This window comes from Typopeltis vanoorti, chromosome 5 (genome assembly GCF_054136105.1).
Source record: "Typopeltis vanoorti isolate ZY-2024b chromosome 5, IOZ_Tvanoo_1.0, whole genome shotgun sequence".
Classification (NCBI taxonomy): Eukaryota; Metazoa; Arthropoda; class Arachnida; order Uropygi; family Thelyphonidae; genus Typopeltis; species Typopeltis vanoorti.
The window spans coordinates 127,143,257-127,163,521 of NC_143553.1; the positions used below are offsets into that span (position 1 = coordinate 127,143,257).

A 20,265-nucleotide genomic window follows, 5' to 3' on the forward strand; every position below is an offset into this window, starting at 1 on the left:
TGAGGTTGTGTGCAAAGATAAAAAAATCAGAACTCCCTGGTGGACACAGGAAGTTAAAGAGGCAGTGAAGGAAAAGAAGAAAGCATATCAAAAGTTCCTGGCAAATAAGTCAGCTTTTACTCTTACAGAATACAGAGACAAATGTAAGAAAGCTAAACACTGTGTAAAACTAGCTAAACAAAAGTCATGGGAGGACTTTGGCAAGAATATAGAAAATAAATATCAAGAAGGTGGCAAAATATTCTGGAGGTTGTTGAAGAAGCTTAGGAATGGAGGAAAGAGTGCTGTAAAAGGAATTAGAGATGATAAAGGTGAAATGAAAACAGGAGAAAAAGATATCCTTGAAGTATGGAGTAATTACTTTGAAAAACTGCTAAATGAAACAAGCAGTGATGACAGCACAGTGATAAAAAACACTGACCAGGCATGCAGTCAGGAATACATATCCATACTTGAAGTAGAAAAAGCCATCAAAGGCTTGAAATGTGGAAAGGCAGCAGGAGTAGATGATATTCGACCAGAAATGCTGAAGTATGGTGGTATAAGAGTCTTACAGTGGCTGCACTGCATAGTTCAGAAAGCCTGGACAGAGGGACGAATTCCCGATGATTGGAGTAGAGCTCTGATAGTACCCATATATAAAAAGGGAAATAAAACTGAATGTGAGAATTACAGAGGTATTTCCCTACTGAGTGTTCCTGGCAAGATCTATGCAAGTATACTTGAGAAACGGTTGAGAAGAATTGTGGAAGAAAAGCTTGGTGAAGAACAAGCTGGATTCAGGCCAAATAGAGGCTGTCAGGACCAGATCTTTACTTTACGACAAATAGTCGAGAAAGCATGGGAATATAACAAAGATCTGTATTTAAGTTTTGTCGATTTGGAAAAGGCATATGACAAGGTGCCAAGAGAGAAGCTATTCAATACGCTGCAGTTATATGGTGTCAATGGGGCATTATATCAAGCAATACTTAGTGTTTATTTGAGTTGTGAGTCAGCAGTTAGAATTGAAGGAAGTACAGGAAGATGGTTTAATGTTAAATCTGGTGTGAGACAAGGATGTACATTATCCCCTCTGTTATTCATTATCTATATGGATCACATTATGAAGGAATGTGGTATTAAACCTGATATCAAAATTGGAGATGTTAATGTCTGCTCTTTGCTTTATGCGGATGATGCTATACTTGTAAATAAATCCGCTACAAGTCTGCAAGATTCTCTGACTAAATTGAATAGCTGTTGTAATAGATATGGTATGAAGGTCAGCAATAAAAAGACAAAGACAATGAAAATAGGCAGAATCATTGAAAATGTCAACTGTGTTGTGAATGGAGAACCTGTGGAACAAGTAAAACATTTCAGCTACTTAGGCACAATTTTTACTGAAGATGGTAAACTAAATATAGAAATAGACAACAGAATCAGCAAAGCTGGTATCGTGGGAAGTCAATTGAATAAATTCATTTGGAATAAGAAAGAAATTAGTCGGAACACTAAATTAGCTGTATACAAGACTGTGTTCAAACCAATTTTAACTTATGGATCTGAGAGCTGGGTCAGAAGTAAAACACTTGACCAAAGACTAGAGACCGCAGATATGAGAGTCCTGAGAAAGATTAGAGGCGTGAACAGATGGCATCAATGGCAATATCATATTAAAAATGAGGATATTAGGAAAGAACTTGACATTGTCAGCATCCAGGAATGCGTTAGCAGAGCTAATCTCAGATGGTATGGTCACTTAAATAGAATGGGAGAGGAAAGATTAGCAAAACAAGTGTTCTCTGCCAGGTTGGCAGGAAAACGACCCAGAGGAAGACCAAGATATAGGTGGATTGATATGGTACAAAGTGCCTTAGATGATAGAAATATAAGATCTGATAATGTTGGAGTCTTGACAAGTAACAGACTGATTTGGAGGAAAATTGTAGATAGGAAGTTAGTAATGATTTAATTTTTTCATGTAGTACTGTCATATCCTGTACACCCCTTGAGGGTACATGGCAGGAATTTGATGATGATGATGATGAACTCTCAATCATCACATGCACTCCTTTACCTAAGATAGTTCAGTCAGTGAAACCATTTCATCTTCCTTATATCTGATAATACTCCTGGCATTTGTAAATAAACACAGCAGGTTACTTTTATGTTGATAACCAGTCCTATCCAAGCCACTTGATTTTTTTACCACATCTGCTTGCCCAAGCACCTTCATTACCTCTTAAACAATATATTCCTCTTGGTCTCAACTACCCCACTCACATCCCAATCCATTCCATTACTATACTGATCATCCCCATATATATATATATATATATATTTACTATTATTTCCAACATCCAATTTCCCTATGTCATGTCTCCCTGTCTGCTTGGGTTCCCCCCATTTTCCCTGTTCCTCTTACATTCTTGTTCTCTCTTCATCTCTCACACTAGTACTATTTCCATTGCAGAAATAGTACTTATAATTATTGTAATATAAATACATATGTATATTACAGAAATAACTTTACATTGCAGACATTCTTAAAAAACAACAACAACAACAACAAAAACAAACAAATAAAAAAAAAACAGTTACAACATCAAACTATTAACATATTGAATAAACCATTACAGATTCCAAGACAAACAGATGAAGATGTGGTTTCTTTACCCTATATGAAGAATGTTACAGGCAAAACAGCAAGAGTCAAACAAGAATATACCTTAAAAGTTGTCTTTAGACCTATACAAAATATCTCCATGATGTTACAATTGGCTACACAATCACATCATCCTATGAAGAGACCAGGTGATTATAAAATCTATTGCAACTGTGGTGCTTATTATGTTGGACAGATGGAATGTTCTGGAGAAAAAATGAGCATATAAATCTGGGTTGGCCTTTCACCCCCTCCAACAAAAACCAAGTCAACTGGCAAATCACAAAAATATCATACATAGAGTTTAATACTTATGTAAATTTAAAGAGGCTAGTGAGATGATACAATGTCCTATCTAGTGTAATAAAAAGCAAGGTCTGGTATTAAATCAACTCTGGGCAGCATACATAAGAGATCTACATACTGATAAATTAGACTATGAGACAAAATATATAACAATCACCCATGCTTATATCTCATTTCCTGCATTCAACATCTGTGTGGTATTGAATGAATTAAAAAAATGATGGTTTGTATATTTAGAAATCTCTATGTCAATATCTCTTTATATTTGTATTTATTGTATCGATTTGAAGAAGTACACAGTAATTCTGTGTGAAACTAGTCACTGATTTATTAAATTGTTTTATTTTTTTATGTGTCTTTTGCCAGTATTAATTTATTAATTATGAATACCTTAGTTATTCTCTGCTTACATTTGATAAAGCTCAACTTAACAATCAAGACTAGATCTCCCTCACTCTCTCCTTGTACTGAGCTGTTTAGTCCTAGAATAATCACATCACAGCTGAGGGTGTTATGGAGCAATCCTCGGCTTCCAAAAAAAAAACTTCCAAGCAAAAAGCTCAGGATGTTTTTTTTTCATCTGTCCAGCTACCTATTCTGAACAAATTCCAAATCTATTCAAGCTTTGAATATTGTCTAAGTTTGGGATCAGTTGCCTAAAACCTCTCTAAAAATTCTCACTGCTGTTCAGTTGATTGATGTCCTCTCTCTCTCTCTCACACACACACAAACTCTGTTCTGCATTGTGTCAATTCTAGATATTTCCATGAGCACTGTCCATCAGAGCTATCATCCATCACGCTACTCATTTCAGCTCAATCTGCTGAAACACAAGCAACTAATGTTGAACATCCTTTTACATTTGAATTGCAGACTCAGTGAACCTGCTACTCCCTCCAGGTCTTAAGAATATCAACAAATTACTTTACTCTTGAAGCTAGCCCACACATGGAATTTATCTGCAATATGCTTTGTGGCTTTCATGTGCGGGAATGATATCAAAAGATATTCAGTTGGAGCAAGTATTTTTAGATCAGAAGAGTGAAAATAGTAATCACCCTGTTTGGCACTACCAAAGTTCCAAAGGATATGTGACTGAAAGTGGCTAGGTGACAGGCACTTCACAAGAAAGGAGACTTGGACGAAGTTATGGTTAGAGTTTACAAACTGGAGAATTCATTATCTACAATATTTACCAGTAGAACTATTTTAGAAGATATCAAATTTGTGAGAGAGAGTGAAGAGGAACATCAGGTATTATAACAGGTAGTTGCACAATCTGCAAAAGATTGTAGACAATCCTGCTGCAGGCATTATCTCAGCACTTTTCCAGCTTGACAATGGAAATGAAGAAAGGAAGCTGGTCTGAATTTAGTATGTTTAAGTTTCCAAGGATATCAAGTACAAAGATAACTTCACTGATTGGACATCTGGATTGCAGAAAATTCAAGCTACAAAGAGAAACAGTGAAAAATGTCAGAGTGGTTATCAGAATTTGGAGTAACATATAAGCAAATAAATGGGAGTAATTATTAGCTTAAACCCGGGGTTGACAACCTTTTGAGTCGGAAGAGTCAAAAATTACAATTTACAAAATTTCAAAGTTTTTAAAGAGCCACAAGATCTTATTGTCTTCAAGGCATTTTTGCACGGCATTCGCTATATCTTCCCCTCTAGTTTGTCCCAAGAGCGGTAGCAATCCTAGACGTTCTTCTTTTGGACCTTGGGAAGACATATACCTGACAAAAAGGGCAACTTGTGCCGTGTCTTTTATGTCGCAAGACTCATCTATAGCAAGTGATAAGGCAGAAGAAGGTTGAATATCTTCCAACTGCAAATATGTTACACTTGAAGACATTTTAGCTATTCTATCTTGTACTGTTTTAGCGGATACGAGAAGCTGGGCATAATGAAATATAATTTATCAAAAAACATTTTACAACGATATTTCCCAATTAAAAATACCTACCTAAATAAAATAAATAATTCTCTAATAATTTAATTATTAAAATAAATAATTTAGACACGAACCACTGTTTGTCTCACTCTCTCACGTACTGATTGACTATAAGTACATAGTTTCGTCGCATCTGTGGTCGCCTCCCGTGTGCGGTGATCGCCGACTGGCACGAACGGACTTGTCAGAACGTGTTTATCACGGCGCAGCCTGCACATTTAGTTTTTTTTTTTAATTTTGGCAAATATTAGATATTTAGTTTACGAGTAAAGGTGTTATGCCCAGCTATGCCGAAATCAATGAAAATTGCCAAACATATAAACTTTCGAGAGCTTCTGATGGACTGACGAAAGTGACGATGCGTGTCACGGGGGAGGGGTGCGGTGAAAAGCGAGTACAAGTGGCTGAGAGATAGAATCGGTGCCTAATCCTCGTTAATCGATTCAGAACGATTTTTAAATTTTTTTTTTTTTGATAAAATAAATAATATTTGCATATGGAACTAAAGAGCCGCAGCTTCACATCCAAAGAGCTGCATGTGGCTCGCGAGCATCAGGTTGCCGACCCCTGGCTTAAACCAATATACGAAATGATGGTACAACATGACAAAATTTCATGGCGGCTGGGGCGTCACCCTGGTTCCCTGTTGTTTTAGCCAGGGAACCAGTGTGAACAGCAAAAAGTCAGCTACTGGAACAAATCTGAAAGCAAACCCCCCAACTCAATATCACCAGAGTTAAAGATCGGTACTATCAACATAAGAATCCTGAATGGCAAAGAAATGGAGCTAGCTGAGGAATTAGATAAGTACCAGATCGACATAATAGGGGTGACTTAAATAAAAAAGACAAAAACTGGTGAGATCTTTCTGAGCAATAAATACAAATTGTTATATTCAGGCAATGACAATGAAGGAAAAGAAGGAGTAGCCATAGTATACAACAATAAATACGAGGCAAATCTTCTTGAATGGCAGGAAGTCTCAAGTAGAGTGATGTGGGCAAATATCAAAATAAGGAATTGGACAATGAGCCTTATTTGTACCTATGGACCCATAGAAGGTTCTACTAAGGTAGAAATGGAGAAATTTTTTTATGCTTTAGAGAAAGCAACTGACACAATGAAAAAGGAAAAGTTGGTCCTTATTGGAGATCTAAATAGCAGAGTAGGAAATGATTGTCACACATACAAAAATATTTTGGGAAAATTTGGAGAAAAGAGCAAAGCTAATAATAATGGCAAATAACTGTTAGATTTCTGATCAGGACATAGACTGGTTATTACTAACACTATGTTCCAACATAAAAATGTGCACAAATTCATATGGAGAGAAGAGGCAAGAATAAGAAAAGTCTAATCGACTATGTTAATGTTGATAGTGATGTTTTCTCCCTGGTGCAGGACACCAGAGTGTACAGAGGGAAGTGATCACTATTTAGTCTTGAGCAGGATAAAATTGAATTTCATATTGAAAAGAATAAAATGTAAGAAAGTTTTAAAGCAAATAAAAGTTGAGCAGCTCTCAGATGTGAACTGTAGGCTAAAACACACAAAGATTATTGAAGAAAAAATTAAAGTTTGAGAACAGGAACCAAACCTTGGATTTTCAGTGGCAAGCCTTGAAGAAAACACTGATTGATTCAGCCAGAGAGGTATGTGGTGGGTTGTCTGTAAGGATAGAAAAATCAGAACTCCATGGTGGACACAGGAAGTTAAAGAGGCAGTGAAGGAAAAGAAGAAAGCATATCAAAAGTTCCTGTCAAATAAGTCAGCTTGTTCTCTTAGAGAATACAGAGACAAATGCAAGAATGCTAAACACTGTGTAAAACTAGCTAAACAAAAGTCATGAGAAGACTTTGGTAAGAACATAGAAAATAAATATCAAGAAGGTGGCAAAATATTCTGGAAGTTGTTGAAGAAGCTTAGGAATGGAGGAAAGAGTGCTGTAAAAGGAGGCAGAGATGATAAAGGTGACATGAAAATGGGAGAAAAAGATATCCTTGAAGTATGGAGTAATTACTTTGAAAAATTGCTAAATGAAACAAGCAGTAATAGCACAGTGGTAAAAAAAAATACTCAACAGGCATACAGTCAGGAATACATATCCATACTTGAAATAGAAAAAGCCATCAAAAGGCTTGAAATGTGGAAAGGCAGCAGGAGTAGACAATATTTGACCAGAAATGCTGAAGTATGGTGGTATAAAAGTCTTATGGTGGCTGCACTGCATAGTTCAGAAAGCCTGGATAGAGGGACGAATACCTGATGATTGGAGTAGAGCTCTAATAGCACCCATATATAAAAAGGGAAATAAAACTGAATGTGAGAATCACAAAGGTATTTCCCTACTGAGTGTTCCAGGCAAGATTTATGCTAGTATACTTGAGAAACGACTGAGAAAAATTGTGGAAGAAAAGCTTGGTGAAGAACAAGATGGATTCAGGCCAAATAGAGGCTGTCAGGATCAGATCTTCACTTTACGACAAATAGATGAGAAAGCATGGGAATAAAACAAAGATCTGTATTTAAGTTATGTCGATCTGGAAAAGGCATATGACAAGGTGCTAAGAGAGAAGCTATTCAATACGCTACAGTTATATGGTGTTAATGGGGCATTATATCAAGCAATACTTAGTGTTTATTTGAGTTGTAAGTCAGCAGTTAGAATTGAAGGAAGTACAGGAAGATGGTTTAATGTTAAATCTGGTGTGAGACAAGGATTATCCCCTCTGTTATTCATTATCTATATGAATCACATTATGAAGGAAAGTGGTATTAAATCTCATATCAGAATTGGAGATGTTAATGTCAGCTCTTTGCTTTAGGGGACGATGCTATACTTCTAAATAAATCCACTACGAGTTTGCAAGATTCCCTGACTAAATTGAATAACTGTTGTAATAGATATGGTATGAAGGTCAGCAATAAAAAGACAAAGACAATGAAAATAGGCAGAAACATTGAAAATATCAACTACATTGTGAATGGAGAACCTATAGAACAAGTAAAACATTTCAGCTACTTAGACACGAATTTTAGTGAAGATGGTAAATTAAATATGGAATAGACAACAGAATCAACAAAGCTGGTATGGTAGGAAGTCAATTGAATAAATTCATATGGAATAAGAGAGAAATTAGTCGGAACACTAAACTAGCTATATACAAGACAGTGTTCAAACCTGTTGTTTTAAGGATACTTGCGACATAAGACTGAATGATATAATCATGTAATCACAAGAAAGATATTTATTTAACCAAATATTTCGGTCTGGAAATAGCAGACCATCGTCGGTGGTATTACAAGAACAGTTTAAAAAATATACAAGCTAGAATACTAACAATAGATCGTTGAAATTAGAACATGCCGCGTGATGTTATATCACTAAGTATGAAACGAAATATTTTGAAGTAGAAACATGATTGAATTTGCTATTTAAAAAAAAAAAAAAAAAAAAAAAAAAAAAAAAAAAAAAAAAAAAAAAAATTAATGAGTAATCTTGATTAGGCTTTCCCAGATTTTTGATATAGATATGCAGTCATTACGATTCAGGTTGGGATGATGCAGCAAGGCCTCCACGCTTTCCTTGAACAAACGTTCGAACCTATAACGGGATCTATGTAAGAGGCGCGTTTTGGACCAAAGGATGCTGTGGTCAGTTTCAATCCCGTGTTGAGCCAAACCAGACTTTTCAGGTTTATTGTGAAGAATGGATGATTGATGTTCTTGGATTCTTTTTTCAAGAGAACGTCCAGTCTGTCCAAAGTAAGAGAGATCACAGTTGCAAGACAAACGCTCAACTTTATCTCTTCCTGGAGTTTATCAAATTCCTTGCAACTGTGATCTCTCTTACTTTGGACAGACTGGACGTTCTCTTGAAAAAAGAATCCAAGAACATCAATCATCCATTCTTCACAATAAACCTGAAAAGTCTGGTTTGGCTCAACACGGGATTGAAACTGACCACAGCATCCTTTGGTCCAAAACGCGCCTCTTACATAGATCCCGTTATAGGTTCGAACGTTTGTTCAAGGAAAGCGTGGAGGCCTTGCTGCATCATCCCAACCTGAATCGTAATGACTGCATATCTATATCAAAAATCTGGGAAAGCCTAATCAAGATTACTCATTAATTTTTTTTTTTTTTTTTTTTTTTTTTTTTTTTTTAATAGCAAATTCAATCATGTTTCTACTTCAAAATATTTCGTTTCATACTTAGTGATATAACATCACGCGGCATGTTCTAATTTCAACGATCTATTGTTAGTATTCTAGCTTGTATATTTTTTAAACTGTTCTTGTAATACCACCGACGATGGTCTGCTATTTCCAGACCGAAATATTTGGTTAAATAAATATCTTTCTTGTGATTACGTGATTATATCATTCAGTGTTCAAACCAGTTTAAGTTATGGATCGGAGAGCTGGGTCAGAAGTAAAACACTTGACCAAAGACTAGAGATGGCAGATATGCGAGTCCTGAGAAAGATTAGAAGCATGATCAGATGGTATCAATATCATATTAAAAACGAGGATATTAAGAAAGAACTTGACATTGTCAGCATCCATGAATGTGTTAGCAGAGCTAATCTCAGGTGGTGTGGTCACCTAAACAGAATGGGAAAGGACAAATTAGCAAAACAAGTGTTCTCTGTCAGGTCAGCAGGAAAAAGATCCAGAGTAAGACCAAGATATAGGTGGATTGATACTGTACAAAGTGCCTTAGATGATAGAAACATAAGATCTGATAATGTTGGAGTCTTGACAAGTAACAGACTGATTTGGAGGACAATTATAGATAGGAAGTTAGTAATGATGTAAATTTTGCATATTGTACTATCATATCCTGTACAACCCATGTTAGGAATTTGATGGTGATGATGATGCAACCTGAAAAGAGGAGATTCAGATTTTAGCATTGTCTGTCAAGGGGTGCAGATCTAATAAATGCATAGGTTTTATACTTATGTTGGAATGAATTATGCAGGGTGTTGTTTGGAAAGTTGAGGTAGAGGCTACAAGTCGAGTTTCTATTAAAAATAACAAGCTGGGTTTAGCTGCTTGCAAGTGGTGCTGCATGCCAATTAGATTGGAGTTGAGACCAAAAATGTTAGTGAAGTGGATGTTTTTTTTTTCTTTCTGTTGTTAAAATTTTGATAATTTTTTCAGACTATTTTCTGAGGATTTTAGGATTTGCGGTGTTAATTAAATTATCTATGATGACTTGCCTGGTAAGAGGTTGGGAAAAAAAGAAATTTGGGTTTGGGTGGGGGGGGGGGTGCACAATGTAGGATAAAAGACTTATGCAAAGATACACTGCACTGAGAGAAATCCCAATTCTCTGTTTTTTGCATGACGTCAATTGTACATCTTGCATGCTACTACATTTGGCTCTTTCCATACATGATCTAGAAAAGCAAGTGACAATTGGATTATTTGCCAGCTGATCAGGAAACCTCCTGATGTGTTCAATTCTGTGTAGTAACTGGCAGAGGGCCCTATGGAACCACTCCACTGTTTCAGCCTCAACATAAGGGGAAGTTAAGCTCCCTATTATGTGTTTGATATTCTCTTGAAACTAAAATTGTGCTCCAAGGTTACTCAAACATGGCAACAGCCACTTCAAGGCTTCTAATAGGAAAAGATTATGATAATAAGGTTTCACCAGGCAATGAAAATCTGCCACTTAGGTATCTAGGGTCTGAAGCAACATCTGCATTTCCCACATAGTTGTAGAATTACATATTATTACATACTTGAATTACATATTATTATTATTGTAAAATTACATACATATCATTCTTAGTAGAATGATATGTATTCTCAAACAAGTACACTGTGCACCTCTTCATAAAACGCAATAAAATATATCTATTTTGATCCTCATCTGCACCCTACATACAAACCTGATATGCTTATAGTCCTTCAACCTCTTGTGTATAGAATCAAATGTATGTATGTATGTATGTGTGTGTGTATATATATATATATATACAGGGTGTTCGGGATAAATTTGACAGTTTCGTAAGGAAAAAGAAAATCTTCTTTGTATCTATTAAATTTAATGAATTGACAAAAAAACATTACAGGCAGAGTTAATTACAATACTATCAACAAGATTTACTCAAAATAACCACCATTAGCATCGATCACAGCTTCAATTCTGCTTCGGAACCTCGAACAAGCTGATGCTACAGTCTCCCTGGGAAGGGCCGCAAAAACTGTTTTAATTTTATCCATTAACTGGGCTTTTGTATTACTGGAAGTGCGATTGGTGTCTTTTTCAACTGCGCCCCATACAAAATAATCCATGGGGTTAAGGTCTGGTGAGTTTGGAGGCCAAACATTTGGACTGGTGAAGTCGTAGAAATTTTCAGACAACCATTTTTGACTTTTCCCAGAGGTGTGGCAAGGGGCCGAATCCTGCTGCCATACATACGGCCTACCATTGGCTACCCTTGTTATCCAGGGCTTGACTACAGTTAGCAACTCCACGAACAAAGCCCGAATTCCAATGCCAGGGTTCTTCAACACCTGTTCCTGCAGATTTGCGAGGAATTCTGCTGTACGAACGCAATCAGATCGTCTGCTAGGGATCTTTCTTCTTGCTACATCCTCGTAGTCACCATTGCAAGTCTCTAGTTCATGCCTGATTGTTTTTACTGTATTCAGGGAGCATTGGGCAGCAGTCGTAATATCCTTATTTTGATGGCGGGCACGAATCATCATGATACAAGTTATTCTCTTCCATGATTCAGGTGGGTTCCAGCTATCCATCCTTTCTGACATCTTGTATATGAATGAAGAAGGGTCCAAACTTTTAAATGAAGAGAAGTGTGTGTTAATACATGTAACTTACGGAAAAATATAATTAATTATAAATATGTCAAATTTATCCCGAACACCCTGTATATGTCATTTTGGTTGCAATATTTGCAGAAAAATAGTTTTTGAATATATTTATGATCTGTAATATAACTCAAGCAGAAAAGGGGAACTATCATTCAAACTTGTATTGAGAGCAATCCAGGAAAAAATTGGTAATTTTATTTCTAAAATGCTCCCAATATTCATTATGGTTGGACTGACAAGTGTGCACCAATTAAATTAAGCTTCTGTTGTTTCAAGGATACTTGCGACATAAGACTGAATGATATAATCACGTAATCACAAGAAAGATATTTATTTAACCAAATATTTCAGTCTGGAAATAGCAGACCATCGTCAGTGGTATTACAAGAACAGTTTAAAAAATACAAGCTAGAATACTAACAATAGATCATTAAAATTAGAACCGCCACGTGATGTTATATCACTAAGTATGAAACAGAATATTAAGAGGTAGAAACATGATTGAATTTGCTATTAAAAAAAAAAAATAATAATAATAATTAATGAGTAATCTTGATTAGACTTTCCCAGATTTTTGATATAGATATACAGGCATTACGATTCAGGTTGGGGCAATGGAGCAAGGCCTTCACGCTTTCCTTGAACAAACGTTTGAACCTATAATGGGATCTATGTAAGAGGTGAGTCCTGGACCAAAGGATGCTGTGGTCAGTTTCAATCCTGTGTTGAGCCAATCCAGACTTTTCAGGTTTGTTGTGAAGAATGGATGATTGATGTTCTTGGATTCTTTTTTCAAGAGAACATCCAGTTTGTCCAAAATAAGAGAACGTCCAAAACTGGACGTTCTCTTGAAAAAAGAATCCAAGAACATCAATCATCCATTCTTCACAACAAACCTGAAAAGTCTGGATTGGCTCAACACGGGATTGAAACTGACCACAGCATCCTTTGGTCCAGGACTCACCTCTTACATAGATCCCATTATAGGTTCAAACGTTTGTTCAAGGAAAGCATGGAGGCCTTGCTCCATTGCCCCAACCTGAATCGTAATGACTGTATATCTATATCAAAAATCTGGGAAAGTCTAATCAAGATTACTCATTAATTATTATTATTATTTTTTTTTTATTTATTTTTTTTAAAATAGCAAATTCAATCATGTTTCTACTTCAAAATATTCCGTTTCATACTTAGTGATATAACATCATGCAGCATGTCCTAATTTTAACGATCTATTGTTAGTATTCTAGCTTGTATTTTTTAAACTGTTTTTGTAATACCACTGACGATGGTCTGCTATTTCCAGACCGAAATATTTGGTTAAATAAATATCTTTCTTGTGATTACGTGATTATATCATTTAAATTAAGCTTCCAAAGACATTATCTTCATGTTTAATTCATGTTTAATCCTTTATCCAAGTGTAAAGCAAACAAAGTTTGAGCATGAAGTTTCTTCACAACCAGGCTACTTATTTATTGAGGCTGATGACTTCACATCAATTGCCTTGGTATCCCATAATGCAAAACACACTTCCTATGTATAGTGTATATTGTATTATGGGAAAGGTCACTACCCAGAACAGTTTCAATTCAGGGGCCACATTGCACAAGTTGTGAAGATATCACATCAGATAATGGCAATGATGCAGAGAATCCTGACATGCAGAAATAGAGAGGCTATGATGCCATTGTATAAGGCCTTGATCAGGCCTCATATGGATTCTTGTGCATAGATTTGGTAGCAATGTTTTCATCGTGATGAGGATATGTTGGAAAGGGTCCAGAGAACATTCACAAAGGTGGTCAGTGGTCTTTGGAATGTGGAGGAGTACAAGGACAGATTGAAAGAATGTAAGTTGCAAAACCTCGTGAATGGGAGGAAGAGGGGAGGGATATGATTGAGACATAAGCTAGTCAGTGGTTGTTATCTCGTTGACGTGGAAGAGATTTTTTCATATAATTGGAGATGGGGGGGGGAGTAGAACAAGAGGTCATTGCTGGAAATTGTATAAAGAGGGTGTGAGCAAAGGAGTGAGGAGAAGGTTCTTTGCATGGAAAGTGGTTGGTGAGTGGAATGCATTGCCTGAGTGTGTTGTGAATGTAGACACGTTGAATCAGTTTAAGGCACAGTTGGATGAGCATTGTATGCAATAGTGTGTACCTCCCAGGATGAGTCTCTGACTCCATGGAGGTCGGATGATAATAATAGGAAGAATGGACATACTGTACATCCTTGTCTTACCTCTGATTTTTACATCAAACCATTTAAAATATGAGGTAAGGCATGGATGCACACATACCACTCTATGAGTGAAAAGTCTAGCTCTCACATCCTTCTTGACTGCATTCATTCTTAACTTCAATGGCACTGTTTTGTTATACCCCCTCCCCTTCATCACATGAAAAATTCCATCTACTAGTATCCTATATGACTCTTTCCGAAGTTTGTAAGTCTCAATTATATCATGCCTTTAGTGTCTGCAGTCCACAAATTCTCAATTGGTCATCATAAATCCCCATCACAAATTCATTCCAGAATTCCGATATTACTTTTATCACTCCCCTCTGCACTCTCTCCACTGCATCAGAATTGCCACGGAAACTAGGAGACCAGACCTGCACACAATAGTTCAAGTGAAGTTGTATCATGGCCTTATAAAGAGACACGAAGACTTTCTTATTCTTGTATGCTAAGGTTCATTTCAACATTGCAATTATCTTTGAGTTGTATTTGCAATCTTTGCTATAAGGCTCTCGAACTTTGCTATAAGACTGCCCCAAATTTGGGAGACATACATCATGAGGCCCTCAGCCCAATGGCCAAGAATACCTACATAGCCTGCTAGGGGGGACCATCAGGACTTTTAGGAGAAACGATAGCTTCCTGCTTTGTCTTCATTTACTGTATGTAGTGCCTGCGTGCACGTGCCTTTATTGTAAGTTCCTTTGAAAATGGCAATGCGATGTTGCCGAAATATTGGAAATATAATATATTAAAGTTTAATTTAATTATATTCTATTGTATGTTGTGAATTCCTTAAGTCAATTAATAATTATGTATAACCAGCATATAAGGCTTTCTATGAGAATTCTGTATATCAGTCCCAATCTTGATTACTCTTCCTATCTTTGTATGTCACCCATCAAATTCTTCCCTCTGTTATTAATGTAAAGTTTGAATAAGAACAGATCCTCATATTATCAGGATCCTATAAGCCTGACACAATTAAAAATTCATTGTTAGAGTTTTTTCAACAATTTTTGTTTTCTAAAGTGATTTATTTATTTGACTTATTAATCTGATTAACTAATATTTTTCTGTCTTTTAAGGCTGTCCTAACTGCATTAATCTATTTTTGATGATATTTTTACATCTTTTTTCTGTCATTTTTTGCTTCTAGCAACTGTTCGGTTAAACTTGCAAATTTCTTGCATTATTATTAACATTAAGGAATGTGTAAGCAGAGATAATCTAAGATGGAATGGTTAAATGATAACCATTCCATCTCAGATTAGTTCTACCTACACATTGTTGAATATTAATAATGAATATCTTCATTGTTAATTATGGCTTTCAATTAATGTCATCTCGCTCGATTTTCCCGAGAATTTTCATATTGAATTAACCCTTCCATGAAAGTCATGAAGCAGAAAACAACTATTTTAGAATTCTATTAGTTTGTGGTATGGCAATAAAAAAAAGCCTCTTTACTGTTTACACAAGGCACTTTAAAGCAGTCTGCTTTCTAAAAAAACAAATCTCTAGTTGATGCTATAAATTTAAATTACACACTGATGGAGGCTCTAAGGCACAGCACCATTAAATGCATTGGGCACATATTTCCATCTTCCAGTGATTTCATCCAATTTGGATAGGTGTTCAAATTCAAAATTGTCACTATAAATAACCTCGTTATGAAAATATTTTGTGTGCAAACTTTGTTTGCTTAGACTTCAATAAAGGATTAAACAAGAATACCTTTTTTACATTAACTAGCATTTTTAAGTAACCAACCACTTCTGGTCCCATTAAGGTCTATTAATTCCAACCACTGTGTCACCACCTTACAATGTTTACAATGGTAAGAATTGTAAGGTTAGTGATACTTTACATTGTAAGGTTAGTAAACCTTACAACGGTTTCAGTCATGATTAGCAACTATTTGTTGCAAAACAATAAGTCACTGTTCCATCTTCATGACAAATTCATTCATTTAACATTTATGCTATATCAATCTATGCGTGTTCTCACTATAGCAAACATCAAGGTATCAAATCAATTCCCACAATAAACTACTGAAAAGTCTTGGGTGAAGCGCCATAAACACACTGTTATGCTAAAAGAAATTCACTACAGCAAATATACTATAACAGATTATGCACTACAAAATACCCTGCATTATTACAAACTATTCCTATGATGCTTATAAGTTTGCAATTAAGAGTAAACTGTTATAAGCTTTCTCCAGGTAACTACTGCCACTCACTCTATTGGTTAACCAAAGAAAATAAAGTACTTTTCCCTTACTAATGATACATATATGTTATTTCAAACAAAACACTATCAGTCTGTTAGTAAATATAGGCTTAATAGCTTTTAGTGTCCAGATAGAGGGGAGATAAAATGGCAGTCAAAGCCCCAAATGTTGTTATAAAATTGTTTATTACTGATTAGTAGAAGCTAAGAATAAATATTTATTATTTTTTTAACAGAGTCTACGCTTACATTTTTCTTCAAAAAATCAGGAAAGGGACATGCTCATGTGTCATATTTTACACATCTAGTGAAATATAAAAGCAAAAATGTGATGACAATATTTACTAGATACACTAACCTGAAAAACTTTTTGACTAAAATCATTTTCTGCAACTTCACCATGATAATTTTCAATAATATAAAATGCTACAGCCCACATGACTAGAACATGGTCTTCATTTTGACTACTGGGCCTATAAACAAATGAGCATATTACAGAGATTAAGAGAAATGCAATAATATTTACAATAAGCTTGAAAAAGAGGAAAAAGTATACATGTGCATATACAAAATAAAATTTGGGTAATTCAAAACTCAAATTAAATATATTTTGAATTTATAAACTATTACACTTTTTTTATAATGTTAGTCAAGTTGCTTTTAATTTATGGTCCTACATGTTTTGCCAATTTTTCTATTGGCATCTTCAGGGAATACAAAATTAGTAAGCTATATGAAGGTAACAAAGTAGGTTATAACTGATGGTTCTAATTCATACAAAAATTAGTATTGTGCGAGACAATGCGTGTGTCTCGGGAACGTGATTTATTTGTTATGACTCATGATGTAATTGTCATGAAAGTTCATTTCTTTGATGTTTAATGATCTAATTAAAGCTTTCCAAATTTCTGGTAAGGTTAGACCTTGATTCTTGTTTAGGTTTTCAGTTGTGCGGGAGACTGTAACTGCTTCCTTGAAGGTTCTTGAATGGTAGTTATCTTCTATATAGGGCATAAGGCTCTTATCCCACTCAATGTGATGGTTGGTAGAGGCAAAGTGGCAAGAAAGGCCTGAAATGTCTTGTCTGTTGTTTCTGACATACCCTATGTGTTCTTTCTTTCTCGTTTCAAAGCTTCTTTGACCTACATAACTAATATCACATGAGCAAGGTATATTATATACTCCAGAGTACTTGTAGAAAGGATGAGGGTCTTTCGGTGATCTTAAAAATTTCCGAATAGTGTTGACTGGCTTGAATGCTACTCTGATATTATGTGGTTTTAGAAGGTTAGCCAATTTTTTTGGAAATGCTGCTGACAAACGGAATAGTAATAGTACTGATGTATTGAATATCATCACGTTGTCTATGTGGTATATCAGTCAAGAGAATCTTGTTGTAGAGTCTTTTTGGATAACCATTTAAAGATAGCTCTCTGGATATCGTAGTTAATTCCGTTTTTAGGTCATCTTGGTCTGTTGTGTACTGTATAGCTCTTTTCTTGAGCATATGGATAATGCTAAGTTTCTGAGATATATGATGAGACAAGTTGAAATGGAGGTAACATCCAGTATTTGTAGGTTTTCTATACACAGATAGGTTGATACTATTATTGGTTTGTTTCTTTACTAGGATGTCTAGGAATGGCAGTTTTTCATCTTTTTCAATTTCTAATGTGAATTTGATGGTATGGTGGAAACTATTGATTTGGTTGAGGTAATCCATTAGTTCTTCTTTCGTATGATCCCAAATTAGAAAGATATCATCAACATATCTGTACCAAATTTTTGGTTTTGGAATGATCTGGGATAAGATTTTATTCTCTAGATCTTCCATGAATAAGTCAGCACAAGGAGGAGAGAGGGGGCTACCCATGGCTAATCCGGTGAGTTGTTTATAGAATTTTTTGCCAAATAAAATAGAAGTTAAACGGTGACTGAACAAAGTAGTGATGTTTCTTGGGAACAAGTTGTCTAAGATGTTGATGACTTCAACCACTGGAATGTTTGTAAACAGAGATGTAATGTCCAGGCTTGCTAGTATATCATCTTCATAGATAGGGATGTTTTTTATATCTATAAAATGTTGTGAGTTTTTAATATAAGTATCCGAGATGTGAATGTGTTGTTGTAAAATCTTTGCAAGGTACTTGGAAGTTGGTAAGTAGGAGAATAGATTCCATCAACTATTGGAGTTATAATACAGTTATATTAAATACTAAAGATTATGAGGAAAAAATTAAAAATCTGGTATCTGACATGTCTGTCTATGAAGTATGGATCCTACCCTAAAAAACCATAATGACACCAATGAACTATTACGTGGAATGACTAACTGGCCTATAGAAGTAATAAGAAAGCTAAAATCAATGCACATGCTAATTCCAAGATTGTATGCATTTTTAAAATTCATAAAGAAGGTATACCATTACGTCCAACAGTTGATGAAATCTATTCTCCTACTTACCAACTGTCCAAGTACCTTGCAAAGATTTTACAACAACACATGCACGTCTTGGATACTTATATTAAAAACTCACAACATTTTATAGATAAATTAAAAAACATCCCTATCTATGAAGATGATATACTAGCAAGCCTGGACGTTACATCTCTGTTTACAAACATTCCAGTGGTTGAAGTCATCAACATCTTAGACAACTTGTTCCCAAGAAACATCACTACTTTGTTCAGTCACCGTTTAACTTCTATTTTATTTGGCAAAAAATTCTATAAACAACTCACTGGATTAGCCATGGGTAGCCCCCTCTCTCCTCCTTGTGCTGACTTATTCATGGAAGATCTAGAGAATAAAATCTTATCCCAGATCATTCCAAAACCAAAAATTTGGTACAGATATGTTGATGATATCTTTCTAATTTGGGATCATACGAAAGAAGAACTAATGGATTACCTCAACCAAATCCATAGTTTCCACCATGCCATCAAATTCACATTAGAAATTGAAAAAGATGAAAAACTGCCATTCCTAGACATCCTAGTAAAGAAACAAACCAATAATAGTATCAACCTATCTGTGTATAGAAAACCTACAAATACTGGACAAATACTTTATTTTACTGGTGATAGTGGTGGTTTCAACCCACTAGAACTAGCTTTTTTAAGTAACTATTACGATTGTTGGGAGTTTTCCCAGAAATAATATCCATATTCATACAGCTTTTTAAAAATGATTGCTAATAATTGTATATACATAATCAATGAATAATATATTTATTTATATATGATATTGGCTTCTCTAGTCCACTGCAACTTAAAATATCAATAGCAAAAGAATAATAAATTCAATCAACTCAAATGAAATAGTTTGTATCAAGATATACATTTAGTGAACCATGGAGCTCTTACATGGTTTGCATGTGAATGAGATAAAATTATTATTATTATTATTATTACCCAAGACTCATCTGGGAGGTCCTTTTATCACAGACACATCCCATCACACCGTGTCTCAAACACATCCAAACTCCCTGCAGACACACAATCTCAGGCAAGGCATTCCAATCATTCACAACTCTGCATGAAAAAAACCTGCCTCTCACGCGCCTACTCACACCCTCTTTATACAGCCCCCAGGGATGACCTCTGGTTCTCCCCCTATCTTCCACTACTTTATGTAGAACTTCTCCAGCATTGATATAACAACCCCTTACCAACTTTATGTTGGAGGTTTAATGGACTTTTTACAGCACTCACAAAGAATTAAAATAGAATTTAATACTTCCTATATTTCGTCCTAGTCACTAGGACATCTACGGGGATTACAAAGACAATTAATGTAACATGCACACAAAAACTTACAATACTAAGCCCAACCACGTGGGTGACAATAAAGTCCTATCTAGGTGGAGCGCCCTCTAAGGGCAGTTGTAGGTGGCCTGGAATGTAAGGTGGGACCTCTGGCGATGACTGTTTCCCAAATCTTCGGAAGCTTAATGCAACCGTATTTGTTAAGATTTGGTTGGTTTTTGAGAGCTGCTGCTGCTTCTAAGAAAAGTCTCTCT

At 35.5% G+C, this 20,265-nt stretch overlaps 1 protein-coding gene across 1 annotated transcript in view; it reads right to left on the bottom strand.

Annotated features, from left to right (window-relative positions):
• The window catches only part of htt (huntingtin), a 1,164,033-nt gene that overhangs the window by 143,876 nt on the left and 999,892 nt on the right, over positions 1-20,265 (bottom strand). The window contains exon 51 of the mRNA XM_090393484.1: positions 16,602-16,716. Within this exon, the coding sequence (XP_090249610.1) occupies positions 16,602-16,716 (115 nt within the window). The remainder of the gene's footprint in view (positions 1-16,601; positions 16,717-20,265) is intronic.